At 38.1% G+C, this 20505-nt stretch overlaps 1 protein-coding gene across 1 annotated transcript; it reads right to left on the bottom strand.

The window, feature by feature from the left end:
• Window positions 1–3176: 3176 nt before the first annotated feature.
• On the bottom strand, window positions 3177–19646 carry CRISP1 (cysteine rich secretory protein 1). Its single transcript, XM_040249484.1, has 7 exons — window positions 19581–19646; window positions 14200–14328; window positions 7968–8058; window positions 6530–6678; window positions 4775–4866; window positions 4502–4590; window positions 3177–3304 (listed from the first exon to the last, which is right to left on the bottom strand). The coding sequence occupies exons 1-7, from the start codon at window positions 19644–19646 to the stop codon at window positions 3177–3179; spliced, it is 744 nt and encodes a 247-aa protein (XP_040105418.1).
• Between the last annotated feature and the right edge of the window lie 859 nt (window positions 19647–20505).

Here is a 20505-nt window from a genome sequence, read left to right as displayed (position 1 = left end):
TAAAGTAAATTAGATATTTTTCTGGAACTCTTGCTTTTTCGATGATCCAACATGTTGGCAGTTTGATCTCTGGGTCCTCTGCCTTTTCTAAATCCAGCTTGGACAAAAATTGTGAATGATAAAAATAATAAAAGCTAATAGCTAACACAACATGTCAGGATCTATTAGGAATTCTGTATGTATTTTCCCATACTTTATCCTCACAGCAGCTCTACAAGGGAGGTGCTATTATTATCCCCATTTGCAAATGAGGAAACTGAGATGCAGATATGTTATCAGGTCTATGTCAGCAACAGCTCATCTACAAATAAGATGAAAGGAAGAACCTCTTTATCAATAGGTGTGGGATGAATAATCTAACACTATTAGAGTTATCTTTTTTTGGTACATCCGCTTAAAAGAGTGACCTATTGCCCACAAAGTGTGGAGGTTGTTTTATTTTGTTTTCATCATAGTCTTTTTACGAAAACCATTGAGCTACTTTTTAAAGAATAATTTAAAAATAGCATAACAGTTGTTTTTCCTTGGCTTCGAATGTTTAGTGATCATGTGTATATGCTGCCATCTTGTGGTCATTTCCTGGAATTAGTCTTTATGTGAATGAACTTTCTAAACTGGGATAAATACAGCCTGGTGCAGAGAATAAAACATGGTTCTACAGCTTTTAATTATTACACACCACAAGATATATTTCTTTTTTTCCTAGTATGTGTACTTTAGAAAAAACATATTTCTATCAAACTATATATCCAACCAGTCCATTCTGAAGGAGATCATCCCTGGGATTTCTTTGGAAGGAATGATGCTAAAGCTGAAACTCCAGTACTTTGGCCACCTTATGAGAAGAGTTGACTCATTGGAAAAGACTCTGATGCTGGGAGGGATTGGGGGCAGGAGGAGAAGGGGACGACCAAGGATGAGATGGCTAGATGGCATCACCGACTCGATGGACGTGAGTCTGAGTGAACTCCGGGAGATGGTGATGAACAGGGAGGCCTAGCGTGCTGCGATTCATGGGGTCGCAAAGAGTCGGATACGACTGAGCGACTGAACTGAACTGATATGTGCATGAATGAGTTGAATTGACAGAAAATATCCAAACAGGGTATAAGATTTTCTGGCAAAGAGAATACTAATGCCATCAAGAAATCTTGCTGTTATGAACAGGCTGCCAAATGCTTAAAACAATGACCTCCAAAATAAGCACTTGTCTATCTGCATATCTTGGAGCATTTTAAACACATGCCTCCGTATACATCTGCATAGAAATGAGTTTTTATTATAAAGGCTTTTAAATTGAGAATCACGATCTGTTACATTTGCCTGTTGCATTAAGCCAAGACTTTCAGTTTCCTTGTGACCTGAATCCATTTTTGTGCCCATTTGCTCTGCACTACAAACCCAACAACCTAACTAGGTTTTTGCCATCAAGGATGCTCTTTACTACCTTTGCTTTTCAGGGTTTCTGGACATCCATGAGCATATGTGCGCACGCACACACAATCTGCTTGTTTTCTTTTTTTAAGTGAAAGCAAGTATATTTAAAGTGATACACATTCCATAAACAGAGTATGGGCTATCTTCACATACATTTGTTTTTAATAGAACAATGTATTTGAGTTCCTGAGTCCAGTCTTGACACTCCTCCTGACATAGACCTTGGGTATACCGTGAAATTTCAAGTCTACAGAAAAGAGTGCTGCTGTGTCAACCAACACTCCTGATAAGCTGGGGTCATTGGAGTGATGTTGGGAAGTAGTCAAAAAGTTGCGCTTGTGAAAGATTCATAAACAGAAATCTCAACGGAGACGTGACAAGAGGAGCTTTCATGCCCTGCAGCGGTAGCAGAGCCCATCAAGAAAAAGAAAGCTCCCTCTTCCTTCTTTCAAAGACTCCAATAAAGAGCCATGAACTCTGTTTACTATAGTCCTCCCTAGTTCCTTTCCTCCCTGTAAAGGCATCTGCCTTCCTTGCCAAGTGGGGACTTGCATGCGGCTCCCTGTAGCTGCCCACTCCAAATTGCAATTCTCTGCTGATTCTGAATAGACTCATCATTGCTGGAGAAATATCTGGCAGTGTATTTGTTTCAATTCAGCACACTATATGTTTGTGTCACACCTACTTGGAGATATTTCTCAGTATGAAGCTCGTTTGGGGTAACACAAAAAATTTTCAGCCTTGAAGTAAAACCATTTCTACTGCTTCTTTCTTTTACTTGGCATGGGAAATGATAAAAACCTAGAGAATTTTCTTTTATATAAGCTTTCAGAAAGAAAGAGCACATTTACCAAAAAAATACCTGAAACGAAACAAAATACCACATATTGTGTTCTCTGTGTAGCCATGCACTTCACTAGGTTTCTTTAATATTCCAGTTCAGTTGGAAATAAGGGAAAGAATATCCTCTATGTATGGATTACCCCTTGCATGTAATCAATGCTGAATATTTATTTTGTTAAATTAAGCACTCACACAGTTTTCTTGCCCTGCTTTACAAATGTGTATAGATATGGGAATGAAACAGTGAGACCTTCAAACCACTTCCCATTAACCAACATTTACCTTTCAAGTAATGAGACTGGACTCTTTGCTTTGTGGATTATTTTAATGGTTGATTTAAGGTAGAAGTGAAGTTAAGAAGAGGTGAGTTATTAGTATGTGTTAATTGTGCAGGGAAGACAAATACCAGGGAAGTTGGAGACCTGGAAAAGCAGGAGAAGAAGTTAAACAGGGAAAGACCCTTTTTTAGCAGTTTACTGAATCAGTTATCCAATCCATTGAATCATGTCAACCTGAGAACTAGACATCACATGATTTAAATATGAGGCAGGTGTTGAACTCTTTCATATTTAAATCATATTTCATTTCATATTTCATAGTTTTATCACATTTCATCAATCATATTTCACTCCAGTTTTAAGAAAGTTTAAAACAATGTTGCTTCACAATGTATCAGCACAGGAGTGAAGGGCATTGTTGTAAATATACTGATGTCCATATATGATCCATGGGATTGCAGAGAGTCGGACACAACTGAGTGACTAACACTTATATATGATTAGTGAAAATTAGTATCTCATGTGTAATTAAAACCAATTGAAATGCATCAGAAGTTGCTGGAGCAAAGGAAGGTCAAAGATGATCCAACAGCACATTACAGTTGCAAATAAAAAAGGCTATTTTATCTCAGTTTGACATGTACAACTAGCTTTGCAGAGTCGTTGAACTGACAGGTGGTTGCAGCCAAGATGTTGAGTTTGTTTATTACAGTTATTGTATTCATCGTAGTAGATGCAGGGGTTTGCTGAAAGGAAAAAGCAAGGTTAAACTATATTGACTCAAAAACTCATCTCTCATCTTCTTATGCATTTGTAGGTGAGTAAAAGGCTTAAGAGATGTATATTCTGTCATAGAGTCAATACTATTAAGTAATACTTTTTTTCTTTCTACTCTCATTTTACTTCTATGGCATTTTTCATTCCATTCTAGACATTGCTTTTGTCTCTTGGATTAAAAAAAAAAAACCCTACCCCATTACCCTGTAGCAAAGATAATTAGTAGATATTTTATCTTTCTCCAGCTACATTTATTTTCAGAAATGAGTTACTGAAAGTGACAGGAAGAAGCAGAAGGAAAAGAAGGAGAAGAATGACAGAGAGATTGATAAAGGAAAAGAAACTGCATTTTTCCTTGCTTTAAAAGCAAATGGAACGGAGTGGTCAGGTGAAGGAAAATAAACCTTTTAGTCTTCCAAATCTGCAGATAAAGGATATTTTTTGGTGGGGGGGGAGGTTTATTATTTCTCCATAAACTTACTGAAAATTAAGTTATAAACATATCCCCATGGACTAGTATATTATGCCTGAAGAAAACTTCAGAAAAAGACACTTTTTGTTACCTAAGGAAATGAACATGGAATTGGAACCCATTTAGTTAATACTACATTTTAGGTAAGATTTACTTAAGAAATAAAAAGATGTACAGTAAATAGACAGTATGATCATGTCTTCCAATGTGTCTGTGGAAACTTAAAAGTATAAGGATCACCCAGTAAAAAATTACCACCTGCTCTGATACGTGGACAGGCAGGTAGAGGGGTTATGGTCAAAGAGCAATCTGAGAACCCTGGTAATCTGAAAGCAAGATGTCTAACTTCAGGGCTGCATTAACAGCCAAGAAAACTCTTTATATAAAGAGCAGAAAAAAAATATTAACATCTTATCCAAGATGCCCATATAGGGTGAGAACTTTAAGTTTTAGGGTGGAAAGTTGACTTTAGACCTGGATGTTCTAATTTCCAATCCAATAGATTTAATCATTGGTCTTCTGGGTCACCTTGGGAGTGGGGGAAGGGAAATCAGATAATGTTAATTATTCCTTTGGGATGACTGAAGAAAAAGTAATATTATAGAATTTGTAATATTATTAAACACTTGATTTTAATGACCCATTGCTCTTAGATCAACGATCAATATTAAGCACACTGAGATGTAAAACTTACTACATAGTTTATCTTCACAGTTATTTGGACAGTCTCCACATGGACTCCCCTTATGATAAGGTACATTCTTCTTGTCAGGATCATTTCCCCTTAAAAAAGAACAAAGGAAAAAGTGGTCTAAAAAAATTCCTTTTTGAAAAATGCAAATAAAATTTTACTCACTCTTGAAAGTCAGTTAAAATAATTTAAAACAAATGATTTTTGAGAAACTAGATGATGTAAGGGAAATGAATTTCTAAAAGTTCTGTGAAACTGAAGCTGTATAATACATACTCATGACAATAGTGACAAATGTAGAGATAGTGAATTCCTTTATGACATGATGACATGCCACAGCCTATAAGATAAGAAGTGGCCCAAACAACCTGTAAAGATAAGATTATTACATTAATACTTTGGTATTTTGCTACATGATTCCAATATGAATATTGTTATCCATGATTGAAAATAAACACACATGCTTTTAGGATGCTTTGAGCATGGCTTGTTAGGGGGTCATAGAAACAGAAAGATTCCCATGTGTCTAGATATCGTGCATACATACGCATACTTGGGTGCCATCACTGACCCTGACTTCTTCTTATCAAATCTGTATGGAAAATATAGTAACATGATGAAGACTGTTTGATGATTGCATAAAAATTAGAGCATGGCAGCAACCTTGCTTAATCATCAAAAAAGTGGCATGGTGAACAGTGAGTTGGCCCTTGAGAAAAAAATGAGTCAGGTTCAAAATCCATCTCTGCCACTTCCTGGTGGGATGGTATTTACCAGCTTGTTTTATGTCTCGAAATCTCATTTTATTATTTGTAAAATGAAATATAATAATACTAGCTTCTACATCATAGGTATATGGTGGGGATTGAATAAAAAATCTTTCAAGTGTTTGGAAGAAGAAATATTAAATTACTGCTTCAGAGTAATGGAGCTCATATTCTTTTGATGGAAATAGTGGGTCTAGTCTACTTTTACCTAAAAGAAAAGGAAAGTAGGAATTGTTGTCTCACATTGTCATATTTTCAGCTCTCTGGGTAATAATTTTATTTTTATCCTCTGATAGCATAAATTATAAATAAATGATCTAATGCTACACTATTCTAGGATTCCTGGCACATACCACTTGTGTCCAATAATATTGATCTTAAAATAAGAATGCTATTGGGATGTCCCTGGTGGTGCAGTGGTTAAGACTGCACTTCCACTGCTCGGGGTGTGGGTTTGATCCCTTGTTGAGAATTAAGATCCCACATGCCACGTGGCCAGGTAAATAATAATAATAAGGAAGAAAAATTCTACTTGCTAGTCTCTATTTAGAAATGTTTGCTTTGCTTTAGAATAAGCGATTAAGTCTATGTTTCTTAAATGTGATATCTCTGTAAGCCTTTAACATTAATCTTAAGTAGGTTTTATTGTGAGTAGATTTTATTACAGATTTTGTGTCACAGCTGAGTCTTCTGCTTGGGGGATAATGCTGTTTTATCATTTGTATTTCTTGCATATTAAGTATTTAAATCTATCCATTCTGGATGAGTTTTGTTAATTTACATCTTGCTGGAAAATAAATCACCTGATTTAGATATTCAAAGTCATTTTTGTAGAATTAATTTATTATCTACACTGAAGCCCAGTGGTATTCTAAAAATGTAAATCAGGTTAAATCATTCTTCTGTTTAATGACTTCTACTACATTCAAAATACAAGGTAACATTTATAATAGCTAATATGGCTCCAATGATAAGGCCCTTCCCTCTGTGTTCATCTCCTTCAGCTCTTGAAGCTATCATGGTTCAGCCTCCTTCTCCAACCCCTTCTTTAGTTTTTTCTAAACTAAAGAAGTCCTTGAACATACCCAGATCCCAGATAATGGTTTCCAAGTATTGTTTCCCACTAAAAGTTAAGAAGTATCTTTGAAGACTGTAAATTTGCAAAAAATGGGTAGAGTGATTTCCCATGGTTCTTATTTGCCCATTTTCCACACACCCTTGAAGTCACTTAATCAGTAGGTATATTGGCCAGCACACAGTTTACCTGAGTGTAATGGTCAGTGGTCACGTCATCATCTGTCAACGTCCATTCCCCATACTGGAAATATTTAGACTCACTGTACCAGATCCTGATCACGTGTGACCATGAGATAGGATAAGATGTCAGATGCAAATTTTCTCCACAAAAAGTATCTAAGAGGAGGAAGAAGGACTAGGTTATACTTTATGAAGCTTGGAAACATTTTACAAGGTTACTTTCCTGACTATTTTAGAAATGTTTCACTGGTCATCCAAGCAATGTTTGATAAGAGGAGGCCAACTCAGCTGTATTTGGCTAGCAATTTTCTTTCTCACTGATGAATAACCGTGTGGTGCTCAAGCTTGCTGAAGACTGACAGTAGGAAATGATCTGCAAGCTTGGAAATCAGATCAACCAGCATTTCAGTTTCTGCTGTGTCCAAGCTGATGGTGAAAGACGAAACCAATCAGAAGAGTCTATGAGTTGTAACCAATTCCATGCCTCGAAAGGAACTACACGAAGCATTCATCATGCAAAGACCTTGGAATAAACATTTGCTCATTTGGCCATCCATTCACTGTGATGTGGGCTCTCAATCAAACATGACGTTTGGTAATAAACTGCCTTCCTCTGGGGCAGGGAAGACTCATATTGCCAATTCACAGCTTAACAGCATTGAGTAAAGGTGCCCCAAAATCTTTAAATACAAAGTGTTATTAATGTCTGCTTCTGTAGGAGACACTAATGGCTTTTCAGGAAACTAGCAGTGATCTACCTAATATATATGCCATGAGATGGGTTTATTTTTGAGCATCTAAACTTGTTTTATGGGCAGCTCCATAGAGTTGAATATGACTCACTTCTCAAAGATAGCTTGTTCCAAAGTTAAATATAGTCCCATGGTAATACTGTGAGTAGCTGAAATAACTATGGGCTTCCCAGGTGGCGCTAGTGGTAAAGAATCTGCCTGTCAGTGTAGGAGATGTAAGAGATGCGGGTTACATCCCTGGGTTGGGAAAATCGCCTGGAGGAGGGCATGGAGAGGAACCCACTCCAGTATTCTTGCCTGGAGAATCCCATGGACCGAGGACCCAGTGAGCTATAGTCCATAGGGTCACACAGAGTCCAACACAACTGAAGTGACTTTTAGCATGCATGCACAAAATAACTACATGGAGTGGAAGCCTTCTAGTTATACAGCTTTTCATCTGTTATTATTGTATTCAAATATCCTATGATATTGAGAGCTTTGACTCTTTTCTTTTGGTGATCAGAATCAGGAATTTGAAAATTTGAGTATCCAAATATAAAAATTAGCAGTAATGAAACAGTGCTATGAGTCACAATTCACTGCCATTTATGGGGTAAGTGTAAATACATGCTAGATGACGTGACTTACCCTTACCAAGTTACTGAACAATTCCTGAGGACTTTTGAGCAAAAAGGTGTGTTGTATACCTACTTGTAATTCGCCTCTTGAGTGCATTGCTTTGTACCAATTCACAATCCTTTGACAACATTCTGGCATTTTGTGCAGCTTCTTCACTCCAATTCTACAAGTGAAATACAAACACATGGCCTTAATAACATTTCTATAATAAGATTCTAGTTCATTCTTTCTAAAAATCCAAAGCTAGCAATATTCTCAATTGTGTAGGCTAACAATTGAATTCTCTTAAATATTTTGGTTGAAAGCACCTCTCTTAAATATTTTGGTTGGGAGAGGAAGACAAATCTTTCAGTCCATTGTTTTAACCCTTGGACTTACAAGATCAAAACTTGATAATAATATTCAGATGTAGCTTCTTGTTCTGAAATATTAGCATTTAAGTAAATGCTTCCATTAAAACAGACAAGTTATAAATCCATCCCATTATTTATTAATAGTTTTACCTTTGACACATTATTAAATCTCTTTGAATCACAGTTTCTTCATCTGTAAAATATGCCCCATAATTCATACACAATAGTTTGTTCAAAAATTTTAAGTTTTTAATTTGGACAATTCATGCAATACAACTATGATATAATAAATCTACATGCTACATGCTCAATAAATAAGTATTGCTGTGATTAGAAAAGAGTATAGTGTCACATAACTCCATCTAAATTATGAATAATAATAGCAAATCATAACTAACATACATGCAAGTATCTGTCACCAATTCTTTATGTGTATTCTCTCATCTTTACTCATAGCAGTTCTACAAGGGAATCACTCTTACTATCCCCATCTGCAAATCAGGAAACTGAGACACAGAGATGCTGCTTAACTTTTCAGGATAATACCATCTATAAGTGGCAGAAAGACAATTGGAATCCAAGTTCTTCTGGCTCTGGAGGGTGTGCTCCTAACTCTTGTTGTGTGTCGATTGTGCTAAGTTGAAGCATTTTGTTGGGTTTTTCTCCAAAGAAGATGAAAAGTAGAAAGTCTACATCCCTTGTTATGGGAGTATGACAAATGTTCTCCCGGACACTTTTTCATTCTCACGTTATGTACATCCACTTAAAAGATTGTCCCCAAATCTGCACAAAAGACATTATTACTGAAAAAAAGTTGCAGCATTTCTTGTTTACTATGGGCTTTTATATAAATCATCCAGCTACTCTTGAAAATAATTTTTCAATGATGCCCTAACTTAGATTTTCAATATTTTCCCTGCTGTTGAAGAAGTTTATCTCATATGCATAGGCTGCCATCTGTGTTAGTTTTATAGAATTACCCCCCAGGTTGATGAATTGATTAAATTGTGAGGTTAATTAAGTAACTTATTAGCTTAGGGTCACAGTAAAAATGTGGTTTTGTGGGGTTTGCTTGTTTCATGCAAGAAAAGATGTATTTCCAGAGTGAAGTAAGTCAAAAGAGAAAAACCAATATCATATATTAATGCATGTACCTGGAATCCAGAAAAATGGTATACATGAACTTATTTGCAGAGCAGAAATAGAGACCCAGACATAGAAAACAAACATATGGATACCAAGGGGGGAAAGGGGAGTGGAATGATTTGGGAGATTGGGACAGACATGGATATGTCTATATCCATATATAGATAGATACACATACTACTATGTATAAGTAAAATAGATGACTAATGAGAACTGACTGTAAAACAAGGAATTCTACCCAATACTCTGTGGTGACCTAAATGGGAAGGAAACCCCAAAAAGAGGACATATATGTATCACTGATTCACTTTGTGGTACAGCAGAAACTAACACAGCATTGTAACTATACTCCCGTTAAAAAAAGGAAAGAAAAAAAGAAAAAAAAACCTAGCCCTTGAGGAAAGAAAAGGAAAAAAAAAAAGATGTAAGATATGTTTCAATGATGGATACGTCTAATTAAAAAAGTAGAGATGACATAAAACATCTCATCAGGGCATAATATCTCCTGGCAGTGGGAATAACATCATTGAACTCACAAATATAAAACCTTGCCTATTCTGACCAGGTTACCAAGTGTTTCGAACTGGAACTTATCTGGCTAATTCATGGCTGACTGTTTCGTTGTGCATGCTAAGATGTACCGCCCATACCCAGATCACTTTCAGAACTGAAGCACTTATTTCCTCTTGAGCTGAGAGTCTTGCCCACAGAAAGCTCTGCTGTCCTTTTTAACACATGTTGTCCTTATTCATGAGCATACTTACTTCCCTAGGGCAGCACATATCTAACAGCACAAGCACATAGCTACAGTAACTATAAATGCCACTCAATCTCTCTCCAGCTCAGGACGAGGTCTACTGAGCCGTCCTAGTTGTCCAGTCTCCCATGGGATTAGTGGAGGCTTCTGTTGTGCCTATACGCATAACCCAGCTTCTTTGTACACTCTCTGCTGCTTCTTTATCCACATCCACAGATCTCTGTAAATCTGGAAATTGTTCCCCAATAAACATGCATTATAATCTCCATCTCAGAGTCTGTTTATCTTCTTGTGTGAAGTACCTGAAACCTTAATTACAAATAGTATGTGGTTTAGACTTCTTTGAGGAAGCTGTTTGGAATATTGCCTCTGAGTAATGTTGGTAAGATACAAATGTTTTTATTATACATCATAAGTTAAATCAAAAGTAAGTATGTATGGTTATTGCAGCAAAATTACAAGTTCTGGCTTTAGTAAATGGTTCTGTTTAAATAAAAGTCCAACTTTATGTGCAGAAGCTTTTGTTTTTCTTTTCTGGAAAATCTTTACCTGGCATTTGTGATTGGCTTTTCAGCTCTACTATAATTCTATCAGTTCCTTTCTCTCCATGCCCTATGCATTATTTACGGAAAAACTCAGCTCCCATATTGTCTTTTAAAATGTTACTCAGTTTTACTGGTACACTTAATTTATCATATTATTGATCTCTCATACCTTTACATCTTAACACTTAAATATATTAACTTTATAGAGGATGAGATGGCTGCATGGCATCACTGACTCGATAGACGTGAGTCTGAGTGAACTCCGGAGTTGGTGATGGGCAGGGAGGCCTGGTGTGCTGCGATTCATGGGGTCGCGAAGAGTCGGACATGACTGAGCGACTGAACTGAACTGAACTGATATATTCAATGCTGTGTTGTGCTTAGTCACTCAGTTGTGTCAGACTCCTTGAAACCCCATGGACTGTAGCCTGCCAGGTACCTCTGTCCATGAGGATTCCCCAGGCAAGAATACTGGAGTGGGTTGCCACGCCCTCCACCAGGGGATCTTCCCAACCCATGGACTGAACCCAGGTCTCCCTCATTACAAGCAGATTCTTTACTGTCTGAGCCATCCGGGAAGCCCAAGAATATTGGGATGGGTAGCCTATCCGTTTTCCAGGGGATCTTCTTGACCCAGGAGTTGAACTGGGATCTCCTGCATTGCAGGCAGATTTTTTACCAGCTGAGCTACGAGGGAAGCACATATATTTAATACTATGTTCTAATATTTCCTCTGTATTTACCTTGAATACACAATAATAAAGTCTCCGAAATCAGAGACTATATTTTCTGTTCACTCTATAACTTCTTCACTACCTCCTAGCCACATTTATTTGCTCATTTGGAAATTGAGGATTTAGAACCCTGTTTGTCCTAAGGAAGGTAAAGTGTTAAGAGCTGGTCCCTGGAGTTGGCCATTCGTATTTGAATCTGTTTTTATCCAGTACTTAAGACTTTGGATGAGATACCTAATTTCTCTGATGTTCAGATTTACCATCTGTAAAACAGAGATGATAGTATCATTTACATCACAAGATGACTGAGAGAATTAAATGAAATAATGCAATAAGGCTTCAGCAATACATGAACTGTGAAATTCCAGATGTTCAAGCTGGTTTTAGAAAAGGCAGAGGAACCAGAGATCAAATTGCCAACATCCGCTGGATCATCAAAAAAGCAAGAGAGTTCCAGAAAAATATCTATTTCTGCTTTATTGACTGTACCAAAGCCTTTGACTGTGTGGATCACAACAAACTGGGGAAAATTCTGAAAGAGATATGAATACCAGGCCACCTGATTTGCCTCTTGAGAAACCTATATGCAGGGCAGGAAGCAACAGTTAGAACTGGACATGAAACAACAGACTGGTTCCAAACAGGAAAAGGAGTATGTCAAGGCTGTATATTGTCACTCTGCTTATTTAACTTATATGCAGAGTACATCATGAGAAACGCTGGGCTGGAGCAAGCACAAGCTGGAATCAAGATTGCCGGGAAAAATATCAATAACCTCAGATATGCAGATGACACCACCCTTATGGCCGAAAGTTAAGAAGAACTAAAGAGCCTCTTGATGAAAGTGAAAGAGGAGAGTGAAAATGTTGGTTTAAAGCTCAACATTCAGAAAACTAAGATCATGGCATCCAGTCCCATCACTTCATAGGAAATAGATGGGGAAACAGTGGCAGACTTTATTTTTTCTGGGCTCCAAAATCACTGCAGACGTTGGTTGCAGCCATGAAATTAAAAACCGCTTACTCCTTGGAAGTAAAGTTATGACCAACCTAAACAGCATATTAAAAAGCAGAGACATTTCTTTGTCAACAAAGGTCCGTCTAGTCAAGGCTATGGTTTTTCCAGTGGTCATGTATGGATGTGAGAGTTGGACTATAAAGAAAGCTCAGTGCCGAAGAATTGATGCTTGTGAACTGTGGTGTTGGAGAAGACTCTTGAGAGTCCCTTGGATTGCAAGGAGATCCAACCAGTCCATCCTAAAGGAGACCAGTCCTGGATATTCATTGGAAGGACTGATGCTGAAGCTGAAACTCCTATACTTTGGCCACCTGATGTGAAGAGCTGACTCATTGGAAAAGACCCTGATGCTGGGAAAGATTGAGGGCAGGAGGAGAGGGGACAACAGAGGAAGAGATGGTTGGATGGCATCACCGACTCGATGGACATGGGTTTGGGTGGACTCCGGGAGTTGGTGATGGACAGGGAAGCCTGGCGTGCTGCGGTTCATGGGGTCGCAAAGAGTCAGACTCAACTGAGTGACTGAACTGAACTGAATGCAATAAGATTCTAGAAGAATGCCTTTCAAACTATAGTAAGTATAATATGCTGTCAGTTACAATACTCAGAATGCAAAAATGCCTATGCTAGCTGCTAGCTTTTATCATTTTGGATTCTAAGATGACCAAGAGATATATTTCAAGATCATTTTTCCATTTACTCTTTTCCTCCTTTTTTTGTCATTTACCTGAGAAAACTGTCCTCTAGGCTCAATTCCCAGTGCCTGTGTTATTTCTAAGCCTTGTTATTCTAGGCTAGTCTGGGGCTAAACAACCAAGTTTAGGATCCCCAAAACCTGAGTGATACTTCTGGGATATAATATAGGTGAGGCTAGTCACCTAATGCACCTGAACAGTCCCTACATTTGTTTGTTTGATAGCACTTTGTTTGCTCACACTGCAGGTTTACAGAGGAAAGACAATTTTTCTTTTCTTATATGCTAAGTTGCTTTAGTCTTGTCTGACTCTTTGTGACCCTTTGGCCTGTAGCCCACCAGGCTTCTCTGTCCATTGTATTTTCCAGGCAAGAATATTGGAGTGGGTTGTCATTTCCTACTCCAGGGGATCTTTTCAACCCAGCTATCGAACTCAGGTCTCTTAAGTCTCCTGCATTGGCAGGAGAATTCTTTACCACTAGTGTTTGAAACAAGGAAATAGATTTGCCCATGTTTGCTCATCTAGCTGCACCACCAGGTTAGAACATGGGCATCTTGATTCACACAGCATCTTAGTCTCTGGGCTACTGCCCAATGAAGACAGCTATGAAATGCCTCTCCAAATGCATTGGTAAAGCACCGGGAGCATCTGCCATACCGATGATACTGACTGGCAGCATCAGCATTATCTGGGAGCTTGGAATGGTGTCCATCTCAGACCTCCTGAATCAGACCTCAGAGAGTGGGGCCCAGGGTCCAGTGCTTCATCAAGTTCTTCAGCTGACTCAAGCATACTAGAGTTTGAGAAACACTGTCCTAGGGTCCATTAAGAATGAAATTACACATCCTGCGATGGATGTGGCTCTGTCACTTACTAACTCTGTGAGTTTGGAAAAGCTACTTACTTCCTCTGAGCCTCTGTTTCTTCTGTTGCATTATAGGTTTATTCGTGAAGACCAGACTTTTAGTATATGGAAACCAAATAGAACTTAATAAAATCTCAGTAAACACTGTTACTGTCATTGGCATCATCATGGTTGCTGTTTAATTAATCTTACCATTTTCAGCATGTTGCTGGCTGGTGGAGATACTCCTCTCCTGAGGATGTTATGTGTAGTAACAATTTCTTCTTGGACAGCATCCATTTCTGTAAAGAGTGTATCATATGGAACTTTGGCTGGTTTTGTCTGTGACCAGAAAATTACTAATTAGTCTCGCTTCTTTTAAGTGGAATTTGTAACACATAGTGTATTACTTGTAGACTTCATGAAATAAATTTACAGTTTATGTTGAATAAACATGCTCTACAGCACTTTTCACTCGAAGACATCTCAGTAAGCTAGTTTCCATTGCTCCACTATTAGTTTTGAGGACTTTTTGAATATCAATCTGAAATTACACAAGTCTACAGAACAGTGCACTATGATAGGGTTGTTTTTTCAGATTTATAATTGGTATTTTGGACGATACTGAGGCATTTTTATTGGGCAATACGAACCATAGTGGAAAATGTTTTGATACTATTATACCTTTTACTGCCTGACTTCCCTTTCTTGGTGCATTCTGCACCCTACCTCCTGCAAGTGTTCTCTTTGCATCCCAAATAAACCACTCACACTTGAATATTGTTTAAAGGTATGTGTCTGGGAGAATCTAAATATTCATCACCGAGTACAAAACCTTCAGGATCTTCAACCCAGATTGTGCATCTTTGTCTGATTCATACGAGAAAACATTGATATTTGTATCAGCATATGTACACACAATATAGAATTCAAGTCAAATACAAACTAAAATGTTTCATTTTTTTACCTTTTATCCTGTAGCTTACTAAGAAAAACAATGGCTTTAATATTTTAGGTTAGCATTAATTTGTTTAAAGAACATCTTCTTTTATGTGTGTGTGTGATTCACATGTATTTTATGCTATTTTTTTTAAAGTGAAAAACTTATGTGGTATAATTTGAGTGGTATCTATATATTTATCAACTACCACAGGACTATCGACAGTTTCTGAATGGATAGGATTCAGCCATGCTTTGCTCAAATATAGTAGTTCTTGTCTTATATTTTATTAAAAAGTTTAAGGATATTGGGAGAAGTCAAAACTATAAAATCATTACACTCCTTTAGAAACTGTCCCCTGTGGATGTCATTTCTTCAAAAACACACTCATAAGGTGCTATGTTTCTGTCATACTGCAAGTATCCTGGACTAGATTAGAGGGATCAAACTGCCAATATCCCGTTGGATGATAGAATAAGCAAGAGAATTCCAGAAAAGCATTTACTTCTGCTTCATTGGCTACCCTAAAGCCTTTGACTATGTGGATTACAACAAACTGGAAAACTCTTAAAGATATGGAAATACCAGACCACCTTACCTGCCTTCTGAGAAACCTGTATGCAGGTCAAGAAACAATATTAGAACCAGACATGGAACAACAAACTAGTTCCAAATTGGGAAAGGAGGATGTCAAGGCTGTATATTGTCACCCTGCTTATTTAACTTATATGCAGAGTACATCATGCAAAATGTCAGGCTGGATAAACCACAAGCTGGAATCAAGATTGCTGGGGAAAATATCAGTAACCTCAGATATGTAGATGACACCACTCTTATGGCAGAAATCAAGGAGGAACTAAAGAGTCTTGTGATGAAGGTGAAAGAGAAGAGTGAAAAAGCTGCCTTTCAAAAAACTAAGATCATGGGATCTGATCCCATCACTTCATGGCAAACAGATTAAGAAACAATAGAAACAGTGACAGGCTTTATTTCTTGGGCTCCAAAATCACTGCAGATGATGACTGCAGCTATGAAATTAAAAGACGTTTGCTCCTTGAAAGAAAAATCATGACCAAGCTAGACAGCATATTAAAAAGCAGAGACATTATTTTGCCAACAAAGGTCCACCTAATCAAAGCTATGGTTTTTCCAATAGTCATGTATGGATGTGAGAGGTGGACCATAAAGAAAGCTAAGGGCCGAAAAATTGATGTTTTTGAACTGTGGTGTTGGAGAAAACTCTTTAAGAGTCTGTTGGACAGCAAGGAGATCAAACTAGTCAGTCCTAAAGGAAATCAATCTTGAATATTGATTGTGAGAGAGTAACAGGCAGGAAGGTTCAGTTCAGTTCAGTTCAGTTGCTCAGTCGTGTCCGACTCTTTGCGACCCCATGGACTGTAGCCCACCAGGCTTCCCTGTCCATTACCAACTCCTGGAGCTTACTCAAACTCATGTCCATTGAATTGGTGATGCCATCCAACCATCTCATCCTTTGTCGTCTCCTTCTCCTCCCGCCTTTTCAATCTTTCCCAACATCAGGGTCTTTTCTAGTGAGTCAGTTCTTCACATCAGGTGGCCAACATGTTGGAGTTTCAGCTTCAGTATCAATCCTTCCAATGAATACTCAGGATTGGTCTCCTTTAGGATGGACTGGTTGGATCTCTTTGCTGTCCAAGGGATTCTCAAGAGTCTTCTTCAACAGCACAGTTCAAAAGCATCAATTCTTTGGCCCTCAGCTTTCTTTATAGTCCAAATCTCACATCCATACATGACTATTGGAAAAAGGATAACTTTGACTAGATGGACCTTTGTTGGCAAAGTAATGTCTCTGCTTTTTAATATGCTGTTTAAGTTGGTCATAGCTTTTCTTCCAAGGAGCAAACATCTTTTAATTTCATGGCTGCAGTCACCATCTGAAGTGATTTTGGAGCCCCCCAAAGTAAAGTCTGTCACTGTTTCCATTGCTTCCCCATCTATTTGCCATAAAGTGATGGGACCGGATGCCACAGGACTGATTTCATTTAGGATAGACTGGTTGGATCTCCAAGGCTAGGGGTCACCAAGCAGAGGAAATAGGCTGCAAGTGTCAGATTTTTTTTTTTTTTTTTAATCTCTCTTTAAGGGCAGGAGGAAACAAACTACAAGTGTCAGATTTTTTTTTTTTCCCTTCTCTATACAAAAGTAAAAGGAGGTTTCTCTTAAAATTTTCTGATCCCATGACGACACCTGGTTCCACGTAAACTTAACTTTTCTCAAACCTTGAGCTAACCAATGCATTTTTCTTATGGAAATGTTTTTCTTAAGCTATTTTAATGAACTACGTATTTACCTTAGACTCTGTCTTCAAGTTGGTTCCACCTAAGACTCAGAACCGACTTGACAAACCAGTATGTTTTACTCATACAATTGTTCTCCTAATCTATGTTAATGAAACCAAATATTTGCTTGGAAACTTGCCTTTCTTCAAGAATCATGTCTTATAGCCCTGGGGTGACTCACCTTGTGCCAATATTATCTCAAAATGCATGTTGTGGGTGAGGAACCTAGTGCCACTCTGAGTTTTGAGACATTTCCTTTCTCTAATTAGCAGCCTGCTAGTAGCTATATAACATCCTGCTAAAGACTAGCAGGGGGGCACTCTTTCTGCCCACTTCTGATGTCTATGTCAGAAGCTTTCTCTATCTCTTTTTTACTTTAATAAAACTTGGTTACACAAAAGCTCTGAGTGATCAAGCCTTGTCACTGGCCCTGGATTGAATTCCTCTCCTCTGGAGGCCAAGACTCCCTGTGTCTTTCACAGCTCAGCAATAACCTTTTAATTGGAAGGACTGAAGCTGAAGCTGAAGCTCCAATATTTTGGGCACCTGATGAGAAGAACTGACTCATTCACAAAGACCCTGATGCTGGGAAAGATTGAAGGCAGAAGAAGAAGTGGATGACAGAGGATGAGATGGTCGGATGGCATCATTGACTTGATGGGCATGAGTTTGAGCAAGCTCCTGGAGTTGGTGATGGATGGAGAAGCTGGGCAGGCTGCAGTGCATAGGGTCACAAAGAGTTGGACACGACTGAGTAACTGAACTGAACTGAACTGGGAACCCACAAGAATTTTCTTAAGTTCCATATGATAACTCTTCCCTGCTCCTCTTAAAATATGCTGCTTCAGTGAATTTCATGTCATTTAGCTCTAGCTATCCACCTCCAAACATTTACTTTTGTGTAGTGATTTTCCTGTGAATTCCTCTCATTGATAGAAATTGGGTCTCCTGAAACAATTCATCTTGTCTACACCAAATTCTGCAGTCAACAGGAGTGACATCAGCATTCACATGGATGACTCAACCATCTCATATCCTGGGCCCTTGAACTTTAGTCTCTTAAACTTCTCTTCTGAGGCTTTTTAGTTTTCTACCATAAAGGTTTCAGCCTATATCTGATGATCACTTCAAAATGCAATACTTTTAACTTACCAGAGGATTGTTGGGCATCAGGCAAGAGCTCCATCTAGTTTCTCATGGGAAAAGAAGTGTGAGTGATAAGATCCACACCAGCACCCCAGTAATCTAATGTATGTGGATTTTCTTTCATTTATTGAATTAAGCGGCTTTCACTTTTTTCCACTTTTGACTTCTATCTAGCATGTGAAAATATAAAAACCACTCATGTTCTATACCAAAACTATTAACCAGTTCATCATAAAAAATATTTTCAGTACATTGCAATGTAATATTTTCCTTATATCATTGAGATTTTTTTACAGGTACATATTATTGGGTGACTTGTAAAATACTCAGAATTTATTTCTTCTTATATACCATTAAATGTTTCATTTCTGTTCTGTGAATGTTGAAACTCTTGTTTTTAATAAGTAGCAAGATTCAAGCATCATATATTGACTCCATTGCTAACAGCTCCTCACATTTCTCTCCTTGCTGTTGGCATATTTCATTTTTTAGTTTTGGTTGTGAAGTGAGGCTTGTGGGATCTTAATTTCTAGACCAGGAGCAGAACCAAAGCCCCATGCAGTGGAAATATGGACTCCAAACCACTGAACTTTGAGGGAAGTCCTGGCACTTTTCATTTTATATTTAATTCGGATGTGTTAAATTCTTGTTATGGTCATAAATCAGAAAACTCAGTTGGGATATTGATGAAATACTTACCTTTTCTGGATAAAAACTGAAAAACAATATTTTTCCCATTTTTTCATGGAAAATGCATGGATCAGTTGTAAAGAAGTAATTCCCACCCTACATTTTTAGCTTTTTGAATTATTCAGAGAAGTTTAATGATGTAAGCATGGGCTTGTGAAGTCAAACTGCTTAGATTTACCTTTAGACTCTGCCACTTCCAAGTTATCTGACCTTGGACACATGACTTAACCTCTTATGTTTGGTTTCTTTCTCTGTATTATGAAATTAAGACTAGTACTTGCCTAATAGAGCTATGGTGAGAACTAGGTGAGTACTGGGCATGTGCCTGTGTGTGCTCAGCTGCTTTAGTCGTGTCCGACTCTTTGTGACCTTGTGGACTTTAGCTGGCCTACTGGGCATAGCCTCCTCACAATAGTGCCTGCAACAAAATAAGCTGTAGCACAGAGTTAGTTCTTATCCTCCTTTCAAAAGTCATCATAAAATATACAATCCTCACATACTTTTATAATCAAAACAGGCAGGCAGCCAGCAGCAACGGCCAGAAACAAGAAGCATTTCATTGTCATCCCTGTAAGAAAAGTAACATAACTTTAGACTATTGTGACTTCTGGGGATAATGTTTTGTCATAAGTCTTTTTGGGAAACACTTTTACATGCATCTGCATTTTTAATTTTTTCGCCAAAAGAGACCTGCAGGATCAGAACAAGGTTTTAATATGCTAGTCATTGGTACCAAGAGAGGAAGAGAGAACTATGCTTGGGAGAATAACAGAAGTTAGTGTTAATCCCTGGAGTCTCTGAATATGTTACATTGTGTGACAAAGGAGAATTAAGGTAGCAGATAAAGTTCAAATTGCTAATCAGTTGACTTTAGAGTTGGGATAGTGTCCTGGCTTATCCATGTGAATTCAGTGTAATCATGATAATGCTAATTTGCTTGAGTTGTGCCCAACTCTGTGACCCTATGGACTATAGGCAGCAGGCTCCTCTGTCCATAGGATTCTCTAGACAACAATATTGGAGTGAGTTGCCACGCTGTCCTCCAGGGATCTTCCTGACTCAGGGATTGAAGCCATGTCTCTTATGTCCTCCTGCATTAGCAGGTGGGTTCTTTACCACCAGTGCCACCTGGGAAGCATATGTGAAAGACAGAGGCAGCATCAGTGATGGATGATGAGGAAGGCTCAGTTAGCCACGACTGACTTTGAAGACAGAGGGAAGGACTATGAGCCAAAGAATATGGGCAAGCTGTTGAAAGTAGGCAAAGGCAAGGAAATGAATTCTCCCCTGAATTTTAGCTCAATGAGACCCATTTGGACTCCTGAGCTCCAGACTATATAAATAGTAAATGTGTACTGTTTTAAGATTCTGAGCTTATAGGAATTTGTTGCAGTAGCAACAAGGAAATTAATATAAATACAGCAA

This window comes from Oryx dammah, unplaced genomic scaffold (assembly GCF_014754425.2).
Source record: "Oryx dammah isolate SB20612 unplaced genomic scaffold, SCBI_Odam_1.1 HiC_scaffold_11, whole genome shotgun sequence".
NCBI lineage: Eukaryota > Metazoa > Chordata > Mammalia > Artiodactyla > Bovidae > Oryx > Oryx dammah.
The sequence above is the reverse complement of the archived record's forward strand: the minus strand, read 5'-3'. Positions and strand labels throughout refer to the sequence as shown.